The 19,410-nt window shown below is 55.6% G+C and overlaps 8 protein-coding genes across 8 annotated transcripts in view; 3 read left to right on the top strand and 5 right to left on the bottom strand.

The window, feature by feature from the left end:
• MAA_09427 (LPXTG-domain-containing protein) overlaps window positions 1-1,334 on the bottom strand; it is a gene marked incomplete at both ends in the record, with an annotated part of 1,417 nt that extends 83 nt beyond the window's left edge. Inside the window, 3 exons of the mRNA XM_007827425.2 lie at window positions 16-665; window positions 724-978; window positions 1,043-1,334. Of these exons, the coding sequence (XP_007825616.2) occupies window positions 16-665; window positions 724-978; window positions 1,043-1,334 (1,197 nt within the window). The remainder of the gene's footprint in view (window positions 1-15; window positions 666-723; window positions 979-1,042) is intronic.
• Window positions 1,335-2,396: 1,062 nt separating this feature from the next.
• MAA_09426 (centromere/microtubule binding protein CBF5) lies at window positions 2,397-4,084 on the bottom strand (the record flags this gene model as incomplete). The annotated part of the gene is made up of 4 exons (XM_007827424.1): window positions 2,397-2,941; window positions 3,000-3,631; window positions 3,701-3,857; window positions 3,964-4,084. The coding sequence occupies 4 exons, from the start codon at window positions 4,082-4,084 to the stop codon at window positions 2,397-2,399; spliced, it is 1,455 nt and encodes a 484-aa protein (XP_007825615.1).
• A 519-nt stretch (window positions 4,085-4,603) lies between these two features.
• On the bottom strand, window positions 4,604-6,136 carry MAA_09425 (centromere/microtubule binding protein cbf5-like protein; the record flags this gene model as incomplete). Its single annotated transcript, XM_007827423.1, has 4 exons — window positions 4,604-5,451; window positions 5,513-5,673; window positions 5,736-5,823; window positions 5,881-6,136. 4 exons carry the CDS (start codon window positions 6,134-6,136, stop codon window positions 4,604-4,606), a joined length of 1,353 nt encoding a protein of 450 aa, XP_007825614.1.
• A 1,391-nt stretch (window positions 6,137-7,527) lies between these two features.
• MAA_09424 (Nitrilase/cyanide hydratase and apolipoprotein N-acyltransferase) lies at window positions 7,528-10,615 on the bottom strand (the record flags this gene model as incomplete). The annotated part of the gene is made up of 3 exons (XM_007827422.1): window positions 7,528-9,931; window positions 10,003-10,342; window positions 10,480-10,615. 3 exons carry the CDS (start codon window positions 10,613-10,615, stop codon window positions 7,528-7,530), a joined length of 2,880 nt encoding a protein of 959 aa, XP_007825613.1.
• Window positions 10,616-11,814: 1,199 nt separating this feature from the next.
• Window positions 11,815-12,420, top strand: MAA_11592 (uncharacterized protein; the record flags this gene model as incomplete). Its single annotated transcript, XM_011412507.1, has 1 exon — window positions 11,815-12,420. One exon carries the CDS (start codon window positions 11,815-11,817, stop codon window positions 12,418-12,420), a length of 606 nt encoding a protein of 201 aa, XP_011410809.1.
• Window positions 12,421-14,949: 2,529 nt separating this feature from the next.
• Window positions 14,950-16,632, top strand: MAA_09423 (LPXTG-domain-containing protein; the record flags this gene model as incomplete). Its single annotated transcript, XM_007827421.2, has 2 exons — window positions 14,950-15,556; window positions 15,629-16,632. The coding sequence occupies 2 exons, from the start codon at window positions 14,950-14,952 to the stop codon at window positions 16,630-16,632; spliced, it is 1,611 nt and encodes a 536-aa protein (XP_007825612.2).
• A 293-nt stretch (window positions 16,633-16,925) lies between these two features.
• On the bottom strand, window positions 16,926-18,015 carry MAA_09422 (centromere/microtubule-binding protein cbf5; the record flags this gene model as incomplete). The annotated part of the gene is made up of 2 exons (XM_007827420.2): window positions 16,926-17,387; window positions 17,764-18,015. 2 exons carry the CDS (start codon window positions 18,013-18,015, stop codon window positions 16,926-16,928), a joined length of 714 nt encoding a protein of 237 aa, XP_007825611.2.
• An 814-nt stretch (window positions 18,016-18,829) lies between these two features.
• MAA_09421 (imidazoleglycerol-phosphate dehydratase) lies at window positions 18,830-19,227 on the top strand (the record flags this gene model as incomplete). Its single annotated transcript, XM_007827419.1, has 2 exons — window positions 18,830-18,999; window positions 19,065-19,227. The coding sequence occupies 2 exons, from the start codon at window positions 18,830-18,832 to the stop codon at window positions 19,225-19,227; spliced, it is 333 nt and encodes a 110-aa protein (XP_007825610.1).
• Between the last annotated feature and the right edge of the window lie 183 nt (window positions 19,228-19,410).

The raw sequence follows: 19,410 nt of genomic DNA, 5'->3' as shown, positions 1-19,410 counted from the left end.
CCTGGCCCCCTGCACAGGAGACCCGGGCGGTCGTGCGGCCGCGTGCCCAGCGCCGCCCGCAAAGTGCAAGTGGTTGGCAAACGCCCTGGCGGGGCTGAGCAGCGGCGCGCTCGACCGCGGCGTGGCGTCGTCGGGCGACGAAGCGCCCCCGGCGGAGACGGGGCTCACGTACGCCGGCTCGGGGGCCGGCACATCGGCGATGGTGGTGGTGATGTTGAGCGGCCACGCGCACGGCTTGGACCGCGCGACGGGGCTCATGCTCACGACAGACGCGTCCCGCGAGCCGGGGCGCCTCTTCTCGAAGAAGCGCTCGTCGTCGTAGTCGTCGTCGTGGTACGCGGGCGCGGGCGCGGGGGGCGCCGCCGCCGCCGCCGTCCGGCACCGGAACGAGAGTGTGCGCCGCGCCCGGTTGCGTCTGTTCTGCCGCTTGCGCACCTGCATGTAGACGCAGCCGGAGAGCAGGGCGAGCGCGGCGACGCCCACAATGGCGACGCCCACGATGGCCGGGGTCGACAGGGCTGCGTGGGAGGCGGGCGGCGACGACGACGCCGGCGGCCAGCTCTGCGTCACCGCAATAGTGTGCCGCGAGAAGACGGTTTCGTTGACGCCCACGAGCAGCGAGGCCGGCGGTCGCTGGAGGCAGGCTGCTTCGAGGACGACCAGGACTAGTATGTCGGGTTAGCGTCATTTTCCTTTCTTTCGCTTTACAGACGTGCTCCTTACAGTTGGACAGGTAGGCGTGCTGCCCGTCTGCCTGGACGCACTGCAGGCAGCTCTCAAAGTACATGCCCGTGGCGGCGCCGGCGTCGACGTCGCAGTATGCAAAGGCCGAGACGGCGCCCGGCCGCGTGATGTCGCTCTTCAGCGCGGCGGCCAGCGCGCCGCACGACTCGGGCGTCACGCAGGGGCTCGAGGTCGCGCCCGTGGTGGCGTTGGGATACCCGAAGACGCAGCGGTCGAGGGCGTACCGGAGATTATCTGGCTCTTGGCGTCAGCGCAACGCCGCATTTTTTTCACAACGGGGGCCCGGGGGAGGCCGTACACAGAAACCAGGCCTGGTCGCCCTCGCCGCCCTGCGTGTACGTGCTGCCCTGCAGGCACGCCAGGCAGGTCCTCAGCTTGCGCCCCGCGGCGTCGGCGTCGGCGTCGAACTGCCCGTCGGCGCAGACAATGTCGCCCGCGCGCGTGTTGGACGAGTTGGGGTCCGAGGCGTCCAGCCCGGCCGAGTCGATGCACGCCGACGAACAGGGCGAGTTGGGCGTCACCTGGAGGGCGGCCGCGGACACGGCGAGCAGCAGCGGCAGCAGCAGGAGGCGGCGGCTTCTCGAGGCCATGATGGCGGATGGTTTTTTTTTCTTCCTAGGTGATGGTTGAGCAGCGGTCAAGATGGGATGTTTTGTCTACCCAGCCGGGCGCTCTTTGTTCTTGACTGGGAATCCGGGGGTGCTCATCAAGTTGGCCAGAGGGGGGGGAGATTGCCGGCCAACAACCTCTCTCGACGATTGATACTCCGTGCTCCGTACTCCGTCCAAGTTTCTGTACAACAGAGGCGGAAGACGCAGAAACCAACGGGTTGCACAAACAGCAGCACGCTCGCAATATCTACCCCGTCACAGCGCAGCGTCGCAGGCTTCCTCCCCGCACGCACGCACGCACGCACATCACACGCAAGAGGCACGACGGCACTCATCACCCCAATCACCAGTGCTGGTGGTGGCACGGGCGGTTAAAGGCGAAAAGGCAGCCCTTTGTTGCGTCGCCGAATCAGAGGCGCAGGATGCCAGGGGCGCGTGCTGTGCGTCCCAGCCGGGCGCTTAAAAAATTAGTACATATGTGTGACGTCGCATTCGGTTGTTCGCCTTGCCAGGGGTCTTTGCAGCATGCGAGGCGAACTCATTTCAGCAAGGAAATGAGAAGGAGAAAAAAAAAAAAACCTCCGAGGAACATGCCATGCGGCCGAGTGGTCGCCAATCCGGGCGCCGTTTCCGAATATCACACTTGAGCTTTTTGCGTGGGCTCGTCATCAGGCGTCTGGTGGATTAGAAACCAGACATCACACGACCGGGGCACGGCATTCGCCAGCAATACTCCAGATGGCCCCAAATTGTATGCAGTACACGTCCCTCGGTGAAGCCCAGCCAATCTGGACATGTATCGCAAGAAAAAAACACGGCGGCACGGTTGCAACGAGCAATATACGGAGTACACCGGCGCTTCATTGATGTAGTCGTATTGAGTTTCTCAGCTACGCCTCCCAAAACATTTTATGCCAAACGCCGTGTGCCCAACGTCACAAGAATATGGTACAGCGAGACCGTCCACATATCAACAAGAGTAAAAAGAACAAAACTCCCTTTCCCCTGCCTCACCGACTGTCCAAACTGCCGCCGCGCCACTCAGTCGCTGTCATCGTCCGATCCGGCCTCGCCCTTTGCCGCCTTCTTGGCAGCCTTGGCCGCCTTCTTCTCCGCCTTTCTTCGCTTTCGCTCCGCCTTCTCATCCGCAGTCTCGCCCTCGTGCTTCTTTCGCTTCTTCTTCTCGCCGTCATCGGCAGGAGGCGTAGAAATCTCCATCTTGATCTTCTCAACCTTCACAGGCGTCGGGGCCGGAGCGGCGGCGGCGGCGGCGGCGGCAGTGGAGGCATCAGCCGCGCCGTAGTCCTTGTACTCCGAGGTCCACTTGGCAGGCGTGCTGTCATTGGGACGACCAAACTTGTCCAGCTTTCCATCAGCCTTGAGCTTCTTCTTCTCCTGGGCGACAGGGCCGAGGCCCCAGCGTCGAGGGTACAAGTCGCGCTCCATGATGCAACGCTTGACCTTGGCCACCACGCCGTGGTCGCAAGTAGACATCTCAACAGTAGACATTTGAGTAATACCAATCGCAATAGCCTCGCCCTTGGTGGTCATGAGGACAACCTCTTCATGGTGCTCAATACCGGACTCTGTACCCATTAATTAGTCCGTCGTTCTGAACCATTGCATACTTGAAACTGTACATACCATATCTCAGAAGACCGGGAAGCATGAGCTTCGCACCGTAGCACACAGCATTGACAGCACTATCCTTGACAACAAGTCGCTTGTAGCCAGTCAAGAGGGTCTCAAGAGGAGCGATAACGCGGCGAAGGTAGGACTCGTCACGCGTGTTGTCCATGGTCCACTGAGCATCGAGCACGTCATGAAGAGTAACCATGTGCTTGTTCTCATCCATAGCACCGCTGCGAACACGACGCAGCTCCTGCATGTGCGCACCAACACCAAGAAGCAAGCCGAGGTGCACGCAAAGAGTTCGAATATAGGTACCGGCCTCGCAGCTGACCCAGAAGACACCCAGGTGGCGATCATTGTCAAACTCGATAAGCTTGCTCTCGTAAATGGTTCGGACACGGAGCTGACGCTTAACAGCAGAGATCAGGGGAGGACGCTGGAACAAGGCACCGGTGAGCGTCTCGAGGGCGCGGGCGAGCTGGGCCTGACCGCCAGGAAGCTTGTCGTGGAGGCGAATGACGCAGACGTATTCCTTTCCGGCACCCTGCTGGGACTTGACCAGCCGAGTGGCGCGGTCAATGCAGACAATCAAGCAGCCAGTGACCTTGGGATCGAGGGTACCGCTGTGGCCAGTCTTTTCAACGCTATTGCATCAGTTAGCAACAATGTCTTCCGCCATTTCAAGATTTGAAAAAAAAAAAAGGCCCACGAACCGAAGAATACGCTTGACCCAAGAGACGACTTCATGACTGGAAGGGTTGGAAGGCTTGTCGAGGTTAATGACACCAGAGCTGATATAAGACTTGATGTCTCGCTTCAACGGAGAGCAGCCATTGGGGATCGGTGTGAAGTGGCCAGTTCGGACAAGCACTGCAGGCACAAGTTGTCAGTCAATCTGTCCATCTCTCACGTGCTCAATTGATTCCACCCAGAGTAAGAAACCAATTGACCACTTTCAGGACGTTTTGGCACTCACGCTTGTCGTAGTTCTTGAGGAGCAAAGGCCACGAGCTCGTGTCCACGGCAGGTGTCACGGCCTGGGGCTTGATGGTGTGCTCCTCCTCCTCCTTCAGGCTTTTGACAACTTCCATCGTCATCTTGAACTGATAATGTAACCGGGATCCTGCAGCCAGTGTATAATGCACACTCGTATGGGGGTGGCTCGACGAGGGCGTGCTTGCAGGTTCGTGGTGATGTTTTTGCACTGAGTGCCAGTGGCGGTTTGAAAAGCTTCTAATTTTTTTTTTCTCTTTTCCCTTTTGCTTGTGGGGACTTTAAGCTGGCGGTGTGGCTGAGAAAGCAAGCTAGTCCCTTTTGGGGTAGGGGTTCGTGTAAGCCACAATACTAGCCACATTTATAAATCCTTGCGAGGCGCAGGCAAGAAACGTTTTGTCGCGTCTTGCTTGAGTTTTCAATTGTTATGTTGGATGCTAATGGGATATATTTCGCTGCGTATGCAGTCATAATAAGTGGCTGATTATTGCCCGACCTTTCCACAAGACATTAAATACAGAGTAAGGAGAACCCGAACTCATTCAACACCCAACACCATGCAAAAATAATAGCCCATCCCAATGCCCTTCACTCGGCGCAATCTGTCACCCTCGAATGACCCTCTACACGACATTTCCACGTCTGGCATCGTGGTCTGTCACCGCTAGTTGAGGCGCGGGTACATTCCCATCCCTCCCATAACCCGGATGGTTCAGCACAGGCGCCTCGCTCCGGTCTCTGGGCGGCTGGCTTCTTGAGCTGCTGCTCTCGCTGGTATCCACCAGGTGCATCTCATAAGCTTCCACTCTCGCCTTGCCCTTGTCGTCCGAAACTGCGCTCCGGCGCTCACCGGAGGCCTCGCCACCGGCCGCAACGCCGGCATGCTGATTCGGGGGCAACGCTCCTTGCGGCCATGGCATGGCCTGCCCATCACGCGCACTGACGGGGCTGTTGTACTGGCTGGAATACGGCGAAAAGTATCTGGGAAGCGGCTTCTCGCCGTTTGCATTCACGGGGGAGTCATCCCAGCCCCGAGAGCCCTGCCGGCTCACGGGAGTGTCATCCCATCCGTGGCCCCGGAGAGGGCGTTGGCTGACGGGGGTGTCGTCGTAGCCGCGAAACGACTGTGGTGCAGGAGCCTGGCCCATCTCTCGCTGCTGGGTAGGCGATGGCCAGCCCCTTTGCGCAATCTTGGTGTCCCGATCTCGCAGATATGCCTTTCTGCGGCGCTTCCCATTCCAGATGATGCAGCATCCGACAACAACGAGGAGTGCTACAAGCGCGCCAACGGCAATGCCAACCTTGGCACCAAGGTTCAAGGGGCCGTGGTCAAACCAAGCCGGATTGACCGTCGCCGTGGGACTCGGCGTTGAGATTTGCACAGCCGTGGTGGAAAAGAGCTCGCCGTCGAGCCCAATGTAGAGGCCCGCCGGCGGCTTCTGCTGGCAGCCGGCCTGGAGGGCAATGACAACTACATCAAGGGAAGAGTCAGCAGGCTGGACGGGGTGAGTCGGTACGAGAGGAACGCTCACAGTTGGCCATGTACTGCCTGCCTTCAGCCTGCAGGCAATCAGTGCAGCCCTGGAAGTCTGGAGCATCATCCGTCGGCCAGAGATCACAGTACTGGTAGGCGTCGTAGGTCGAAGACAAGTTTTTGAACTGCACCGCATTCTTGAACGGCCCGCATGCCTTGCTGCTCGGGTGTTAGTATTGGAGTTGACCAGAGCCGCAGGAGAAGAGCAAAAGGAATCTCACGTAGTAATACAAGGCGTGTTGGCAACCTTGGGGTTCTTTGCCGGCGCATCGCCCCAAACGCAATAGGACAACGCATAGCGGACATTATCTTGACGATTCGCCTGTCAGCAGACTCGTCGGCTGGCCCGAGAGACGTGGTACCTACAAAGCATAGACTGGATGTCGCTGTCATTCCCACTGTGGTAGGTGCTGGATCTCTCGCAATCGACACAGGCGGCAAACTGCTGCCCCGTAGGATCAGACGAAAAGCTGCCCTGGCTGCAAACTAGGTCCTCCGGAGCGGTCTTGTCCAGGATATTACCACAGTTGGCAGCGCATGGCGAGCCAGAGGGTACGAGAATCGACTGCGCCGCTGGCACCAAGGCGGCTAGGAGGATTGGCAACGGGGGAGGTCGTAGCATGATATTGCTGGCACGGATACGGCCGCTGTGGGTTTCGTGGGCTTCGTGGGTTCAATGTTCCCTTCCGGAGCGACTAGGCGCCAGGGAGATCCAAGGATGGCGGTGGGTGTCTGCAGCCAAGCCCTTTGACAGCTGGTAGTGCCTCACATGGACAAGAGCCTGTGTCTTGTCTTCTTCCTCTCTTCTTCTCTGCCCTTCCGGCTCGAAACGAGAATTCAGGTCATCCGGCGACGTTGATATATCCCCCCAGCTCGTCCGACCATCAGCTTGTTGGTTCCGAATTCTGCCATTGACGGCACAGGACGAGAGACTGGCAGTCGCACTGCGCGCGTCCGATGCGGGTGACGACGACCTGCCCGAGTAACACTCCCCCCAAGCTCGCACGGCACACGGCACACGACAACGGCGCACAACATGAGTCTAGGTCAACCTGCAGGCCGACAAGCATCGACCTTGGGCTCCAACTGGTGAGCATCATGTCCACCCGGACCGCCATGCAGTCTTCGACTTCCCCCCAGCCCTCTCTCTGCCTGCAGGGTGCCAAGCCTGTCACATCCGGCGGGATCCACCTACGGCAGACTCAAGGCTGGCGCTTCGAGGTCCAATCATGATGCTCAGTCTTAAATCGTCCTGCAGCATCCTTGTACGACCTTTACATATGACACATGATTCGTCAACTCGCAGCCAATCCTCGCCATGTCTCTTTGTGATTGAGAGGTTGAGAGCAGTCCATTCCCCCACCAATTCCCCAACGGCGCATGCATCTTGGCACCGGCCCGTCCCCATCATGGGCCTTTGTGAACTTGGGTGTTTGTACTCCGTACTCAAAGACCTTTTGACGTGACTTGCCTTCATTCCGTGCCGAATTATCCAGCGAGCACCCTGTACGTCCCGAAGCACGTAATTCGATGGCTTGACGGGCCGGTCCCGAGTGGGTCTCATGTCCCACTCGTTTCAACATCAGCCTTCTGCATACGGAGTAGTGTCAATACGAATCACATATGCCCTACTCCGTACTGAGCAAGCCAATTGTTCCCGAACTCCTCAGCGACAAGACTGCATGGCGATTATTCCATTACAACGTACGGACTAAACAAAATATGGTAAAATCACGGTCCTCGGGAGCTCCTCTGCCGTAGCATCACCAGTCAACACCACAAAGACGCCACAGAACATATCGCATATCGCTCACTATCCCCACGACAGCCTGCAAATCACAAATTCTACAAACTCAACACGGCCGTTTATTCATCCCAAAAAAAAACAAGAATATGTAGATGTTGCCAGGTTTCAACAAAAATATGGACACGAAAGACCACCCAACCAACAAAGACGACCACGCAAACCAACACTCCCTATATCCCATACATGGTACAAATGTCGTGTACCCTCTACCAAATTGCGCTCCGCGGCCGATTTATAGACTTGGCAAGCGACCGTTCCACACATCTCAACGACGCCATGAGCTCTAGTGGGTCTATCTTGCCGTCGCTCACAAGGACCATGGCCTTGGGTGTCTTTGGACCCTGTGGTGCTTTGAGGTTAAGTGGCTCGGGAACCATCGTCTTCACTACATCAGATGACTTGTGGCCAGTGTCACGAATCTTTGACCTGGTAGCTGCAGAGCTCGATGTCTTTAGAGTTTTGGGATTCTTCGCGTCCAGCTTCGGCGACACCTGAGGTTTGGGCGACCGCGTGGCAACCTCCGGAGCGTCCTTCCTGCTCGCTGGTCGTGGTGTATTTTGTGTCGATCGCCTTCCTACTCTCTCTGGCTGGGCAGGAGGGCGAGCCGGCGTAGTAGTTGCTGGCCTATTGTTCCCGGGTTGGTGGCTCTGCTGCCCGGTTCTGGAGCGGGATCGGGAGCCGTGGACGGGACAATTGGGCGCGGTGTACTCTTCGATAAGTGCGAACTGAGATAGGTCTACGGTTTCGGGGTGACGGTTTCGGCTGTTGTTTGCGCTGTTGCGCCGTTCGCGGCTTCCAGGCGTGGCAGCTTGTTGATCCGTGGCGGGTCTATCCTCGCGCCGACGACCACGGCTTGTTGCTCTGTCGACAAGTTTGGCGGGTGTGTTGGACCTTATTTCGCGCTGCATGAAGGCGTTTCTAGACGAAGGCTGGTCACCAATTCTCCCTTTGGAGCTACTCCTTTGTCTGATACGACCGCTTGAAACGGGGCGTAGAATTGGCGGATCTTGGGGCGCAGGATTGGGCCGCCGCTGTCTACTCGTATTACTCGAGTCTCTGGAGTCCGCAGAATTGGCGGGATCCGGGCTGAGGGCTATTGGTATCGAAGCAGTCATTTTGCTGCGGTCATAGCCATGGTCTTGTAGCATTGGGATTGGTCTCCTGCTCCGGCTCTTGCTCCGGCTCTTGCTCTGACTTCTCGAGGCTTGATGTCCAGAGGTAGACTTTGAACGGTCTCGGTTGCCATTGAAGGAGAAGTGTTGTTGCTGAGATATGTCGGCGAACATGGCCATGTCTTGCCGTCTTCGGCAGACAACTCCAAGCTCGTTCTTGCCTACGACGTCTGACCTTGATCTCTCATGACCACGAGATCGATTTCTGTGCCGAGACTCTAAGGAGTAAGGGTGCATTGGGAGAGACTCTTGTCTCGAGGCATCAGCGAGGTTATTCATTGGCGATATTCGTTCAGGGGCATCGGGACGAATTCGGACCAGCGATGTCTCATGAGATGATGTGGACCGGTTGATCATGTGGTTGGCAATGCTCGGTGGACGACCCGGCTGGTTATTCCACACAGAAACATCAGACCTGATGCTATAGCGATTTTCCTGGTTCGCGAGTGCCGAACCTTCCGAGGCGATAAGTTCATCCTCTTCATCTGGAAATGTCCATCTTGAATCAGGCACTTCAGCTGGGGAAAACAGTGCAGATGGCCAGCAAACTCGGGACGACTCGAAAGGCGACTCGGACGCCGCCCATGGGGATAGTTCAGCATTGACGTTTGACCCATGGAAACTGACCTCTCCCCCCAGAATTTTGAAAGGCCCACTGCTAGCGTTTGCCGAATATGATGCAGGAGAAGGTCCATTCAGATATCTCTGGCTGTTGGGGTGATTTGTTGAAACCATGAGCCTAGGCCGGAGCGAATGAGGCGTTGGGCTCGGAGCTGTTGGTGTGTGAATATCCGAACCCTCTAGGCCATTTCTCATGGACGCATCTGAGTGAGGTTGACTGAACGAAGCGTTTCTGCTGTAGTCGGCAGACAGATTCTTCCCTTGAGTAGCGTCGGATTCGCCTTGGAACCTCTGACGGCCGCTCGAGGGTGGATCTTCAGACTCTTTTCGGCCTTGAGGATGTTGAGAGCGATAGTTCTCGTAGTCCGCACGGTGGTCGTTTTCCTCTGGCTCCCCAGCCTCGACTTCAGGGTCGTTCTCTCCAGGGCGATATACTAATTTGGCATATGGAGCTGCATCAGTATCGACAACAAGCAGCTCTTTGTCGCCGCGGCCGAGGATTCCGTATACTCGAACTTCGCCAGATTCGATGCCGATGACAGCACTGGTGCCAGCATACGTGACTTCCCCCTCCATGCCAGTACGATTCGCAAACACTACTATAACCTCCTCGGTGGACTCTGCTCGTATTATTGGTTCAAGGCGGGAAACCCAATAGAGCAGAGTGTTCATGTCTGGTTCTTGAGGCATACGACTAAACTGACGGGGATCGTCATTGGTTATCCAAGCCATGGATATCACAACCAGACGAGCTCCGCAGTCTAAAACATGCTGGGCAAACTCGAACTTATCCCACGGTGCCTCAAATTTGTACGGGCTGCGATACACATTAGAACATGCGAGTCTGAAATTTGGCAACAATCTCAATCTGGCTGCAATTACACGTACTTGAGGTCCATGCAAATTCCGATAGCAGTAGGTCCCAGACCATCCAGTCTCTCGCCAAAGAATCCGGCAGGCCCTTCCAGAGCCCATGTTTCGTCTGTGTAGTACAGGTGAGTCTTTCGGTAGTTGGCCACCGTCTCTCCCTCGCCGTTGACAATAATGGCTGCATTGTAATACTCCGGGTTTGTCGGCCACTTGAAAGTCGGGTCGACCTTTTCAGGATAGCCAGCGATGACGGTACAGTCGTATTTCAAGGCGGTAGTTCGGGCCCACAAGGAGCTGATGCCAGAAACTGAGGGTTCGAGGAATTGCGATATATCGCCCAAAGACTTGAAGTTGTATCCTACACTGGAGTTAGAAAATTCGACAATGTTTCGCTCCCCGGGTCTTCTTGTCTCTCAATCAGCGGCCGAGCAGGCCCCAACCAGACGCAGAGTCCAAGTCCGTGCATCACCGAGTCTTCACGCAGGGCGGACGTACCAGAAAATGCCAGCTCCGGCAGGACCAGCAGATCAAGAGCCTCGGGATCTACGCGACTTAAAATCGCATCCGCCCGGTTGAGATTATTGTCCACATCCCCAACCTGCGGCGCAAACTGAAGACAAGCGATCCTCATCTTGGCCCTTCGACAGCCCAGGCCAATATGGCTTTCGCGCTGCGCACCTGCTACTCCCGCCTCAGCCTCGATCGCCAGCCGTATCGGCGGACCTGAACGGAGCGCAGCAACCAAATAGGACGCCCGAAAAAGAAAAGTCAAGCGCAACCAACACCAAAATGAATCTATCACCAAAAGCGGAATGCTGGACCAACGGGAGGATATAATGGTGGTTTGTGCGTCGAGGTGTGGTGACACAAGCCGTCGGTTCCTAGACAGATTTCATCATTCCAGTCGCCCCCAAAGCGTGGCCGCACGCTGCACCGCCCAAGTGACTGGGGCACCGCAGCTCCAGCGAGCAGGACAGGCAGTCATGAGGTCTGGTTGTGAGATTGATTGGGCAGCTCGAGGCTTGCAGCTAAGCAGACTGCCGACACCAAGACCGTAGGTGGCACGACGCCGTGACGCGTGATGGAGTTGGCTGTAGGACAAATGCTGGGTTTGCCCCTCGCGGCGTGCGACCCCAGATTGTGAACTGTGCCATGATTGGCGGCCAGGCGTCCCCCGCCGCGACGCCAGCCAATCATGATTCTTGATTAAGCGCCAAAGTCAAAGTTTAAGCAGGGGTTCCTCCGGCCATGGTGGCTTGGCTTTTTGCCAGTCTGACCATGAAATATTTGAATGCTGTGCTCCGTAGTACTCCGTACTCTGTACACTACGACATATGATTCCAACGAGAAAACGTTCAACGTCTGGCTGTTGTGCGGCCAACATGGGCTGATATCTACACCAAACGACCCCTTGATTGTGCGCATTCGCTCCAAGCGCTTTGGTGCCCAAAATTGCCTGGGATGTGATTTTCCGCAAACTCTGGTGACACACAATGCCTGGGCTTTTACTGACATCCAAGAAATGGGTTACTCAGGCTGCTGTGTCCGCACAAACTGACGGCGGCTTGCTTTCAAACCTGTTCTAATATGCAGTGACTGCCTCGACACATAATACTCCAACCAGTAGGCGTGTTCCCCTCTTGTCCTACAAGAAACCCTCATGTCACGCATCATCAGATTCATTGGCAAGCCATGAGCCTATAGTCTTCCGGATACACGCCGCCTAAGATGATGAGAGAAAGGAAACCATCTCTTACTTCTAGCTCCCGTGCATCATTGGCAAGGCCACTCTAGTCATCTCGCGGCTATTTTGCTCCCATCGTGACCATGATGTCGCACAGGGCGCAGTCCATTATTTCTCCCCTCATGCCGTATAACCGAAATACAATAAAGCAAGCGCAAAGTATTGCGCCTCGTCCAACACCAGAATTCTCGGAATTGCGTCGAAAATGCCCCGGTTGGCGGCAGCCCAGGCAAGAACAATGCAGAGACTTGACCGAGATGCTCCAGACAAGCAAAGCCATGTCCATCCCGGTGCAGAACTCACATCGGCGGCATCTCCGCGGTGTTGTTTGGGCCCGCGTCTTCGAGGTGCTCCTTTGCATTGACTCCTCGCCATCCGAACCAGCACCGACGGGTTCTTCCGGGGCTAAGGAGTTTTTTGTTGCCAACAGGTCAGTATGTGATCCGTGGGATTTCGCTTCTCTGTGGGCGGTTTGTGGTGGCTTACTTGACGATGGTCATGATGCCTGCGTCGTCATCCCTCGTGTAACCCCAGGACACGGTGAAGTTGCTGCCCACGCACCTCTGGTCGGAGAAGGAGGCATGTCTCGCGTCCCCGTTGACGTGAACCAGCATGTAGCAGTACATGGGGTCGAGGTTGGGGCTGCTGATGTCGAATCTCATCCAGATGTCCCCGTCGCTTGGGATACCTAATGGTGGCCAGACCGTTAGAGACGAACCGGCCGGAGGCTACGGAGGAGGAGAGGGGAATTGTGTATAGAACTTGCGTCTGGTGACATTTGTCAACTCCCAGCTTGGGGCTTCATAGAGGGCCTTGTCATTGCCGCGCTTGTCGTGTGACTCGCCGGATGCAGCGTAAATACTCTGCGCGACGGTCCAGATACATAACAGCGAGGTGTACTTGATAGTGAGCATCGTCATGGTCAGAGAGTTTTGCTGACAGACGGACTCAATTTTACGTAAAAAGATACTGGTCTGCTAGCTTCTTATAATCTCAGCTTCGAGGCAGTCCAAATCTTGAGACTCTTTTAACATGTAAGCTTGAAACTGCTTCCAGTGACACGAGCAAGTTCAATCATGGCACAATGGCATCGCGGTTAGTCTCAACTCATCTCCCAACCGGTGTCTGATACCGTCTCCCTAGAAGCAGCCGTACAAGCCGTGCTGTGTTTGTCAATCACAAGAAAAGGCTCTCTGCACGATTAGAGCGGAAACCCAGCCACAGAATCTCTGCTCTCGAGTGCCACCGTTCCGGTTTGTTTGTTGTTCATCCACAGACCATGATCTACGAAGTAGTAATACAAGGGCTTGTTCTCCGTACACTCGGTCAAGTGACGGCACATGTCTCTCCTGATCGAAACCCATGTCTCAGCCTGCAAGGGTCCGGTAGTGACAACTGCAGTCCATCATCCCAGCCTACGGAATACTCCGTACGAATTGCAAAAATCCCCCGCCTACGTCGAGGTTGAAATGGACAAATACCTCTGTGAATGCATCTGCCATGTTCCTACCCGGTCACCTCCACCTCCCGGGTTATACGCGGCGTGGTGGTGAACCGCCCCGGGCACGACTCACGATATGCACCCGAGAGGAACAAGAAATGGATCCATATTACGGAGTGCTAGTATGTAGTATTTGAATAACCGCGTTGGCGGTTATCGTCGATGCCACATCAGTAGCGCCGCCGGGGCTGGGATCGGACGAGGCGATTGCCAAGCCCCCCGCGCCATCTCGAGATGCTACATCCCTGCATCTTGACTTTTCGAGAGATCTATTCCGTACTCCGTACTATGGTTCCTCCTTTGTGTTCCCCTCCTGGAGTGAAAAATGTATCAACTTGAGTAGAGCACCAGGGCGAGCGTTTTGGCTTGTGTAGTGGTGCCAAGGGTCAAGCGAGGGATATAGCAGGTTATTGGGCATGTATGATAGCATATCATGACAGGCAAAGCTCGAGTCATCATTAGGCCCTCACCAGGAAGTGGCCTGTAGAGCTCAACGGTTGTTTGACGCAATGTCGGGGCTCAAGAGGGTGTGTCTGGTGTGTGTGCATGCCCACCCGGCTCGTCCTCCGTAACGTAAAACATGGGAGCTCGCATCGGTTTGCGAACTCATCGCACGGCGGAGCCGCAAGATGGTGAAAGTACTACTCCGTAGACGCCGAAGACAGTCGTCGTACCAGTTTTCCTGGTCTCGGGGCTCCCTGTACGCCCGTATCAGATGCTTGAAGCAAAACCACACGGCTCACTTGTCACGAACTGGTCCAGAGATACGGACAAAGAGCAAAGGGTTACTCACACATGCAGTCTCCCCAAGACTAAACCCACCCTCTCGCCGCGCACGCCGTCTCAAACGCACCTCGAGTGTCCAAATGTCAACTGTCCAAAGGCTCCCGCCTCCCCCACCGCCTCGCAGACGAGCCAGCAAGCCAATGCGGTCGTCCGTCAAGGCAGAAGCCGCGAGTGGCAGGTCGGGAAGACGGATGGTCATCAGCGCCATGATTGGATCGGCCCGCAGGGGTCTGGGTTGCGGAGGCGTCTAGCGGCCTGTGCAGCGCCATCTCACTGGCTGCTCGTCGTCCGCACTTGATCTCTTTGGCACTTCAATGTTGACTTGACATTTCAACCACCGCCCATGCAACTCATGCAACCATCCCGTCATGTCACCAACAGCCAAAACATTGAATGCTGTTGGTTCAGGCCGATATTCCGCATGCCTTGACTGGCCCAAACGTGGTAGTACAGCACCCACGCACGGCTCGGAGATGGCAAGGGACGTCTGGAACGTCCAACAGAAGATGTGCAGACTCTCGAGAGTCTCGACAACCGAGCTGCTCTGTTGCCCCCGGCAGAGCCAGCAAGCCACCACCATCAACCATGCGCAATTGAATGCATTTCGCCCGTCTCGGGTCCCCACCGCCCCCAGAGACTGAATCACAGTTACACAGGGCCAAAGATGCTCTTTCATATAATATTCTGTGCTTGGGGCTGTTCGGCTAGCTAGCTTGCATCTTGGCTCGAGATTTCGATCCTCCCTCCCGGCCGCCGCATCTTGCTCCTCGCCAGTTTATATACCGTCTGAGGGTTTTCCTGCCCCTCTGTGTGCAACCGAGAACAGAGTGCCAGCTTGGCAACCCTCAGGCCATGTAACGAGCATCAGTTTACCCAGTCCCTCATCAAGCACTCCTCCCGTCTCGCCCTTCCGGGGCCTGGACGCCGCAACACCATGGAGCTTCCAGCCGTCACTCTTCTCATCCTAGCCATAGCCGGCCTCACCACTGCCCTGGAAGTCACCCCGGGATCACGGTGTGCAGTAGAATGCCTCGACTCGCCTGGTGGAAACGACTTCAGTGCCTCGGACTCGACCACGACGGTCGACGACATCAGCTGCAAAGACCTGGACTACTCGACCACCGATGCCGGCATCAAGTTCAGAAAGTGCCTGGACTGCTTGCAACATAGCAAGAAGGTTGACAAGACCGAGTCGGACCTGAAATGGTACATATGTACGGCTCAAGACTCTGGGACCCCGTGCGCCTGGCGTATGTCGTCAAAGACTGACAGACAAGTGGCAGATAATCTACGATATACCCTCACCACATGCATGTACGCCGCGCCCAAGGCCGTGAAAAACGGCACCGTGGCAGCTCAATGCAATATAGACAAGGCCTGCATGGCCATGAAGGAGCCGTTGATAGAGCCAGGTTTCAACGCCAACCCAAACACCACCTGGGATTACTGCACCGCCAACAACGGTGCCTTCATGGGGCCGAACCTCTCGCCATGTATAAGTTGTCTCCAAGCAACCGAGGGGGAAGCCTATCTCTCCAACTGTAAGACAAGAAAAATTATCTCCATCAAGCCCATCTCCCCGCATCAATATCAAAATTCTAACGCCCCCATAGTCCTGGCTGCGCTCGAGGCCGGTTGCAAACAAGCTCCAGAAGACGGTGCGATTCTCTCTCTCAGCGGAAGCGTCTTCACCACCTCCCCCATCAACACGACGGACCCCTCTGCCAACGACCAAGCGAATCAGTCCAGCGGCAGCCTCTCGCCCAGCGCCATCGCCGGCATCGCCATAGGCGTGTTCCTCATATTCCTCCTGGCCGCTGCCCTCCTCGTAGTCCACTTCCGCCGCGAACGGTCCTGGAACGAGTGGGAACAGTCCTGCTACTACTCCAACTTCCCCCCGCCAGCCGCGTACACAGAACAGCCCATGTCGCAAGCTTACCGTCGCTACTACACCGGCAACGCCTTCAGCGAAAAGGCGCACCCAGCACAGCCCAACTCCAGCGGCGAATACTACGACCGCGTCGAGGCAGAACTAGCCGCCTCCGCAAGGCAAAACAAGCAAGCCAACTCGGCACCGCATAGCCACGTCTCATCCAGCCCGACCATCCATAACCAGGACGAGACCCTACCCGCGAGCAGCGTGTGCCGGTCCCGCTCCTTCGGCCACGTCACTCCAGCGCGAACACCCTCGCCGCCGGCGGAAACTCACACCCACCGCCGCTCAAACACACCAGACTCGTTTGCCGTCCAGGCCTATCTAAACGCCGCCGAGGATTCCGCCCGGCTGGCCGCTCGAAAATCCCTCCATCCCACCAGCTACGCCCCAGAGCCGCAAAGCAAGAGAACTACAGCCATTTCTACCCCTTATCTGCCGTATATGCCCAAGCTTCGAATACCCAAGATATTTATCAACAGAGAGGGACCCAGGGATGTGCGTCAAATGCAAATCTCGCCGCCGTTGATGACGCACGACCCCAGGTTTCACGATATACCCATGTCTGGACCGGTGGCCATGTCGAGAGATCGAGCGCCGCCCCCGTTGGTCAATGTTGCCAGGCAGGATGGCTATATCGAAGTTCCTTTGAGAAGCGGGAAAAGCACTCTGTACGGCTACTGAATCGCGTCAGTAGTCGTAGTAATGGTGTGCTATTATACTCTCAGCGCAGCAAGAGCCATTGCGCCACTTTTTGCGTAGAGATGCATACAGGGTGGTTTTCTGAAAGATTATTCCGGTTATCCTGGTGTTCAAGGTTTTTTTTTCGGGATATGCTTCCCCACTATCATTTAATTGGCCTTGGGTAGGGACTTGGAGTTGTGGTGCCATAACGCCGGGACAATATAGCAATTATTTCATATCATGAATCAATTCTTTTCTTTATACATTACTTAAACCTATTACAGTACCACCGTCTACCCCAGTCGCTGCCCTGGACCACGCGTTCGCCAAGAGTCCGGCAACGGTCCACTTGAAGTATTGGCGCCAGTGCCTCCGCCAAGAGTCCTGCCAGCAGGTCGGGCAGGACCTCCAACGCCCGCTTGAAATAACGACTCGGTCGACTGCACAATCCTGGATAGGATGGCAGGTGTGGGAATGAGGTTTCTCCCACCGCCGTACTGCGGCCACGTCCTTGACAGAAAGTCGAAGAGATGACCGGCAAACAGGCCATGAAACTGGAGTATCATGTTCTCAACGCCGCCAGGGAACAGGAGGTTGATGGCAAGCATGGCATACGGCATCATCTGGGCGGGCATGGTAACAAACATGTAGCTGACCTTGGCTCCGCGCTGGTCCTGCGTCACAGTATAGCTTAGAGCCAGAATAAGAGCCGGCAGGAACATCATGAACCCGAAGCCGACAAAGTGATTTGCTACCTGAAGCTGGGAGTCAGCTTCAATTCTTTCTCTTCTACGGCAGGTACGAAGACAGAAACAGATCAATGTGTAAAAAGACTATGGGACAAGGTAATAAAATGTAGGGAGCAATAAAACCACCCGAGTGAATTTGGGGATCACACGAGCCATCCATAAGACATCCCACCATGCCTACACCGCGGAACAGCCCTGCGAATAATGGACTGAACCGAAGAGCAGGGGTTCTCTTCCTCATTTCCAGGAACCGTGATAGTAGTAGAGGCACGACACTATCCGGGCAGATATAAGAGGGGTTTTGCGTTTGCAAGCTCAACTCTTCAAAACAGGTGCACCAAGGGCGGAAATCAAGTGGCAAAACTTGGGCATGAGAGCTTACCAAAATCGTCCCACAGACGAATATAAGGTACCAAATCAGGTCTTCCTTTCGTGGGAACCGAGGATTGCCAACCTCCATTTGGCTGAGGTACGAATACAAGAAGTAGGTGTCAAAGACAAGGCCTAAGCCTGAGCCCGTGATTAAAAAGGACGTCGCGAAACGCCATATCTGGGGCGGGAATCTAAGTATGAAAAACGGGTGGTAGATGAAGTACTTGGACGGCATCATGCCCAGCACGATGCCGAGGGACATGACGAATGCACAGGTTGCAATGTTTCTGCGGCGCGGCCACGTCAGCACGGTCAAGGCATTTTTTCGGCTTCTTGGTTCTTACCTGGACATTGGCGGTAGCCGCCAGTAATTCTCCAGTGCAATATCCATGGTGGGCACAGAGTATGGGATCAGTAACGGCAAGCCTGGTAGCAGTGTGCGCTTCCGTCGCAGAAAGGTGTAGCAAGACAGGAGGAAATCACAGATGCAAAGAAACGCAGCGACAAAATCAAAAATCAGACTTTGGTGCAGATGAACGCTTCATGCAAAGGGGGCTAGGCAGCAAGCACCAGCGTGGTCATTACGAGTTGGTATCGTGTCATCATCTTCCAGAAGATGGAAGAATGACGGGAGGCAGAAGTCGAAATTTGTTGCCAGCTTGCAAAGATATTCGGCGGGCGCAGATGGAGCCAAGCAGCCTCCACTATGCCAGTAGACGGTGTTTCGGTGCATCTAGCGGGGCGTAGTGGAGACCTTGGCCTCAGCACGGCCGCACGGCACCAAGTTTGATTGAGCACACGATCATTGACCATCGCAGTCACCATCTGCATACCGATAGCCGGCTACCCTAGGCTGGCCGACAGAACGCAGCCGTCGTTTCCGAATGAGCTCATTCATCCGTACGCACCCCACAACTGCTCTTATTTAAAATCATCATACGATTCTTCTTCATTGGCCAATGTAAAATACTTTGATTGTAATATTTCATGCGTGTTTGCGACCTAGTCTGGAGAAGCAGATTAGCAAACTGCAATTGAGTCCGAGCCGCTCACGTAGTTGGCTCTCCCCCACAACCATGAAAACCCACGATCCGTTGAAAACAGAAGAGGCCAACGACGCCGCATGGGAGGCGGGAAAAGGCGCTCTCATGGGCGCAGCGAAATGGGGAGCAGGGGCAGCTGTTCTCGGGGCCATTGGCTACGTATGGTCACCTATTTACCGCGGAACAACGGTCCAGTTCAAAGTGTGAGGGCATAGATAAACACCTACCCATCACGATCCTTTGGTTCAGAACTCACACTAGCCTGCAGGTACCTCCAAATGTCAGGCATGGTGCTAGGAGGCATGATTGAAGCCGATTGGCGCCTAAGACAATACGAATACCAGATGCGCATGCAAAGGAGATGGATGAGGGAAAAGGCCAAGTGGGAGCGGTACGAGGAGGAATTTGGAAAGAATGAGGGCGAGAAATGATTGAGGTTTGGATTTGGATTTACCACGCAAAAATTATGCTGCAGCATGTTGCATTGTACTTTATTTCATCAACAGCAAATGTCAGAGAGGCATCTTGGCCACATACCCTATCGAATAGATGTTTTCCGAGGCCACCCGTCATGTACCTCAACTAATAGAAACCGATCCAACTCCAACGCCTAC

Source organism: Metarhizium robertsii (assembly GCF_000187425.2).
Source record: "Metarhizium robertsii ARSEF 23 chromosome Unknown MAA_Scf_10, whole genome shotgun sequence".
NCBI lineage: Eukaryota > Fungi > Ascomycota > Sordariomycetes > Hypocreales > Clavicipitaceae > Metarhizium > Metarhizium robertsii.
This window is presented reverse-complemented; position numbering and strand designations above follow the sequence as displayed.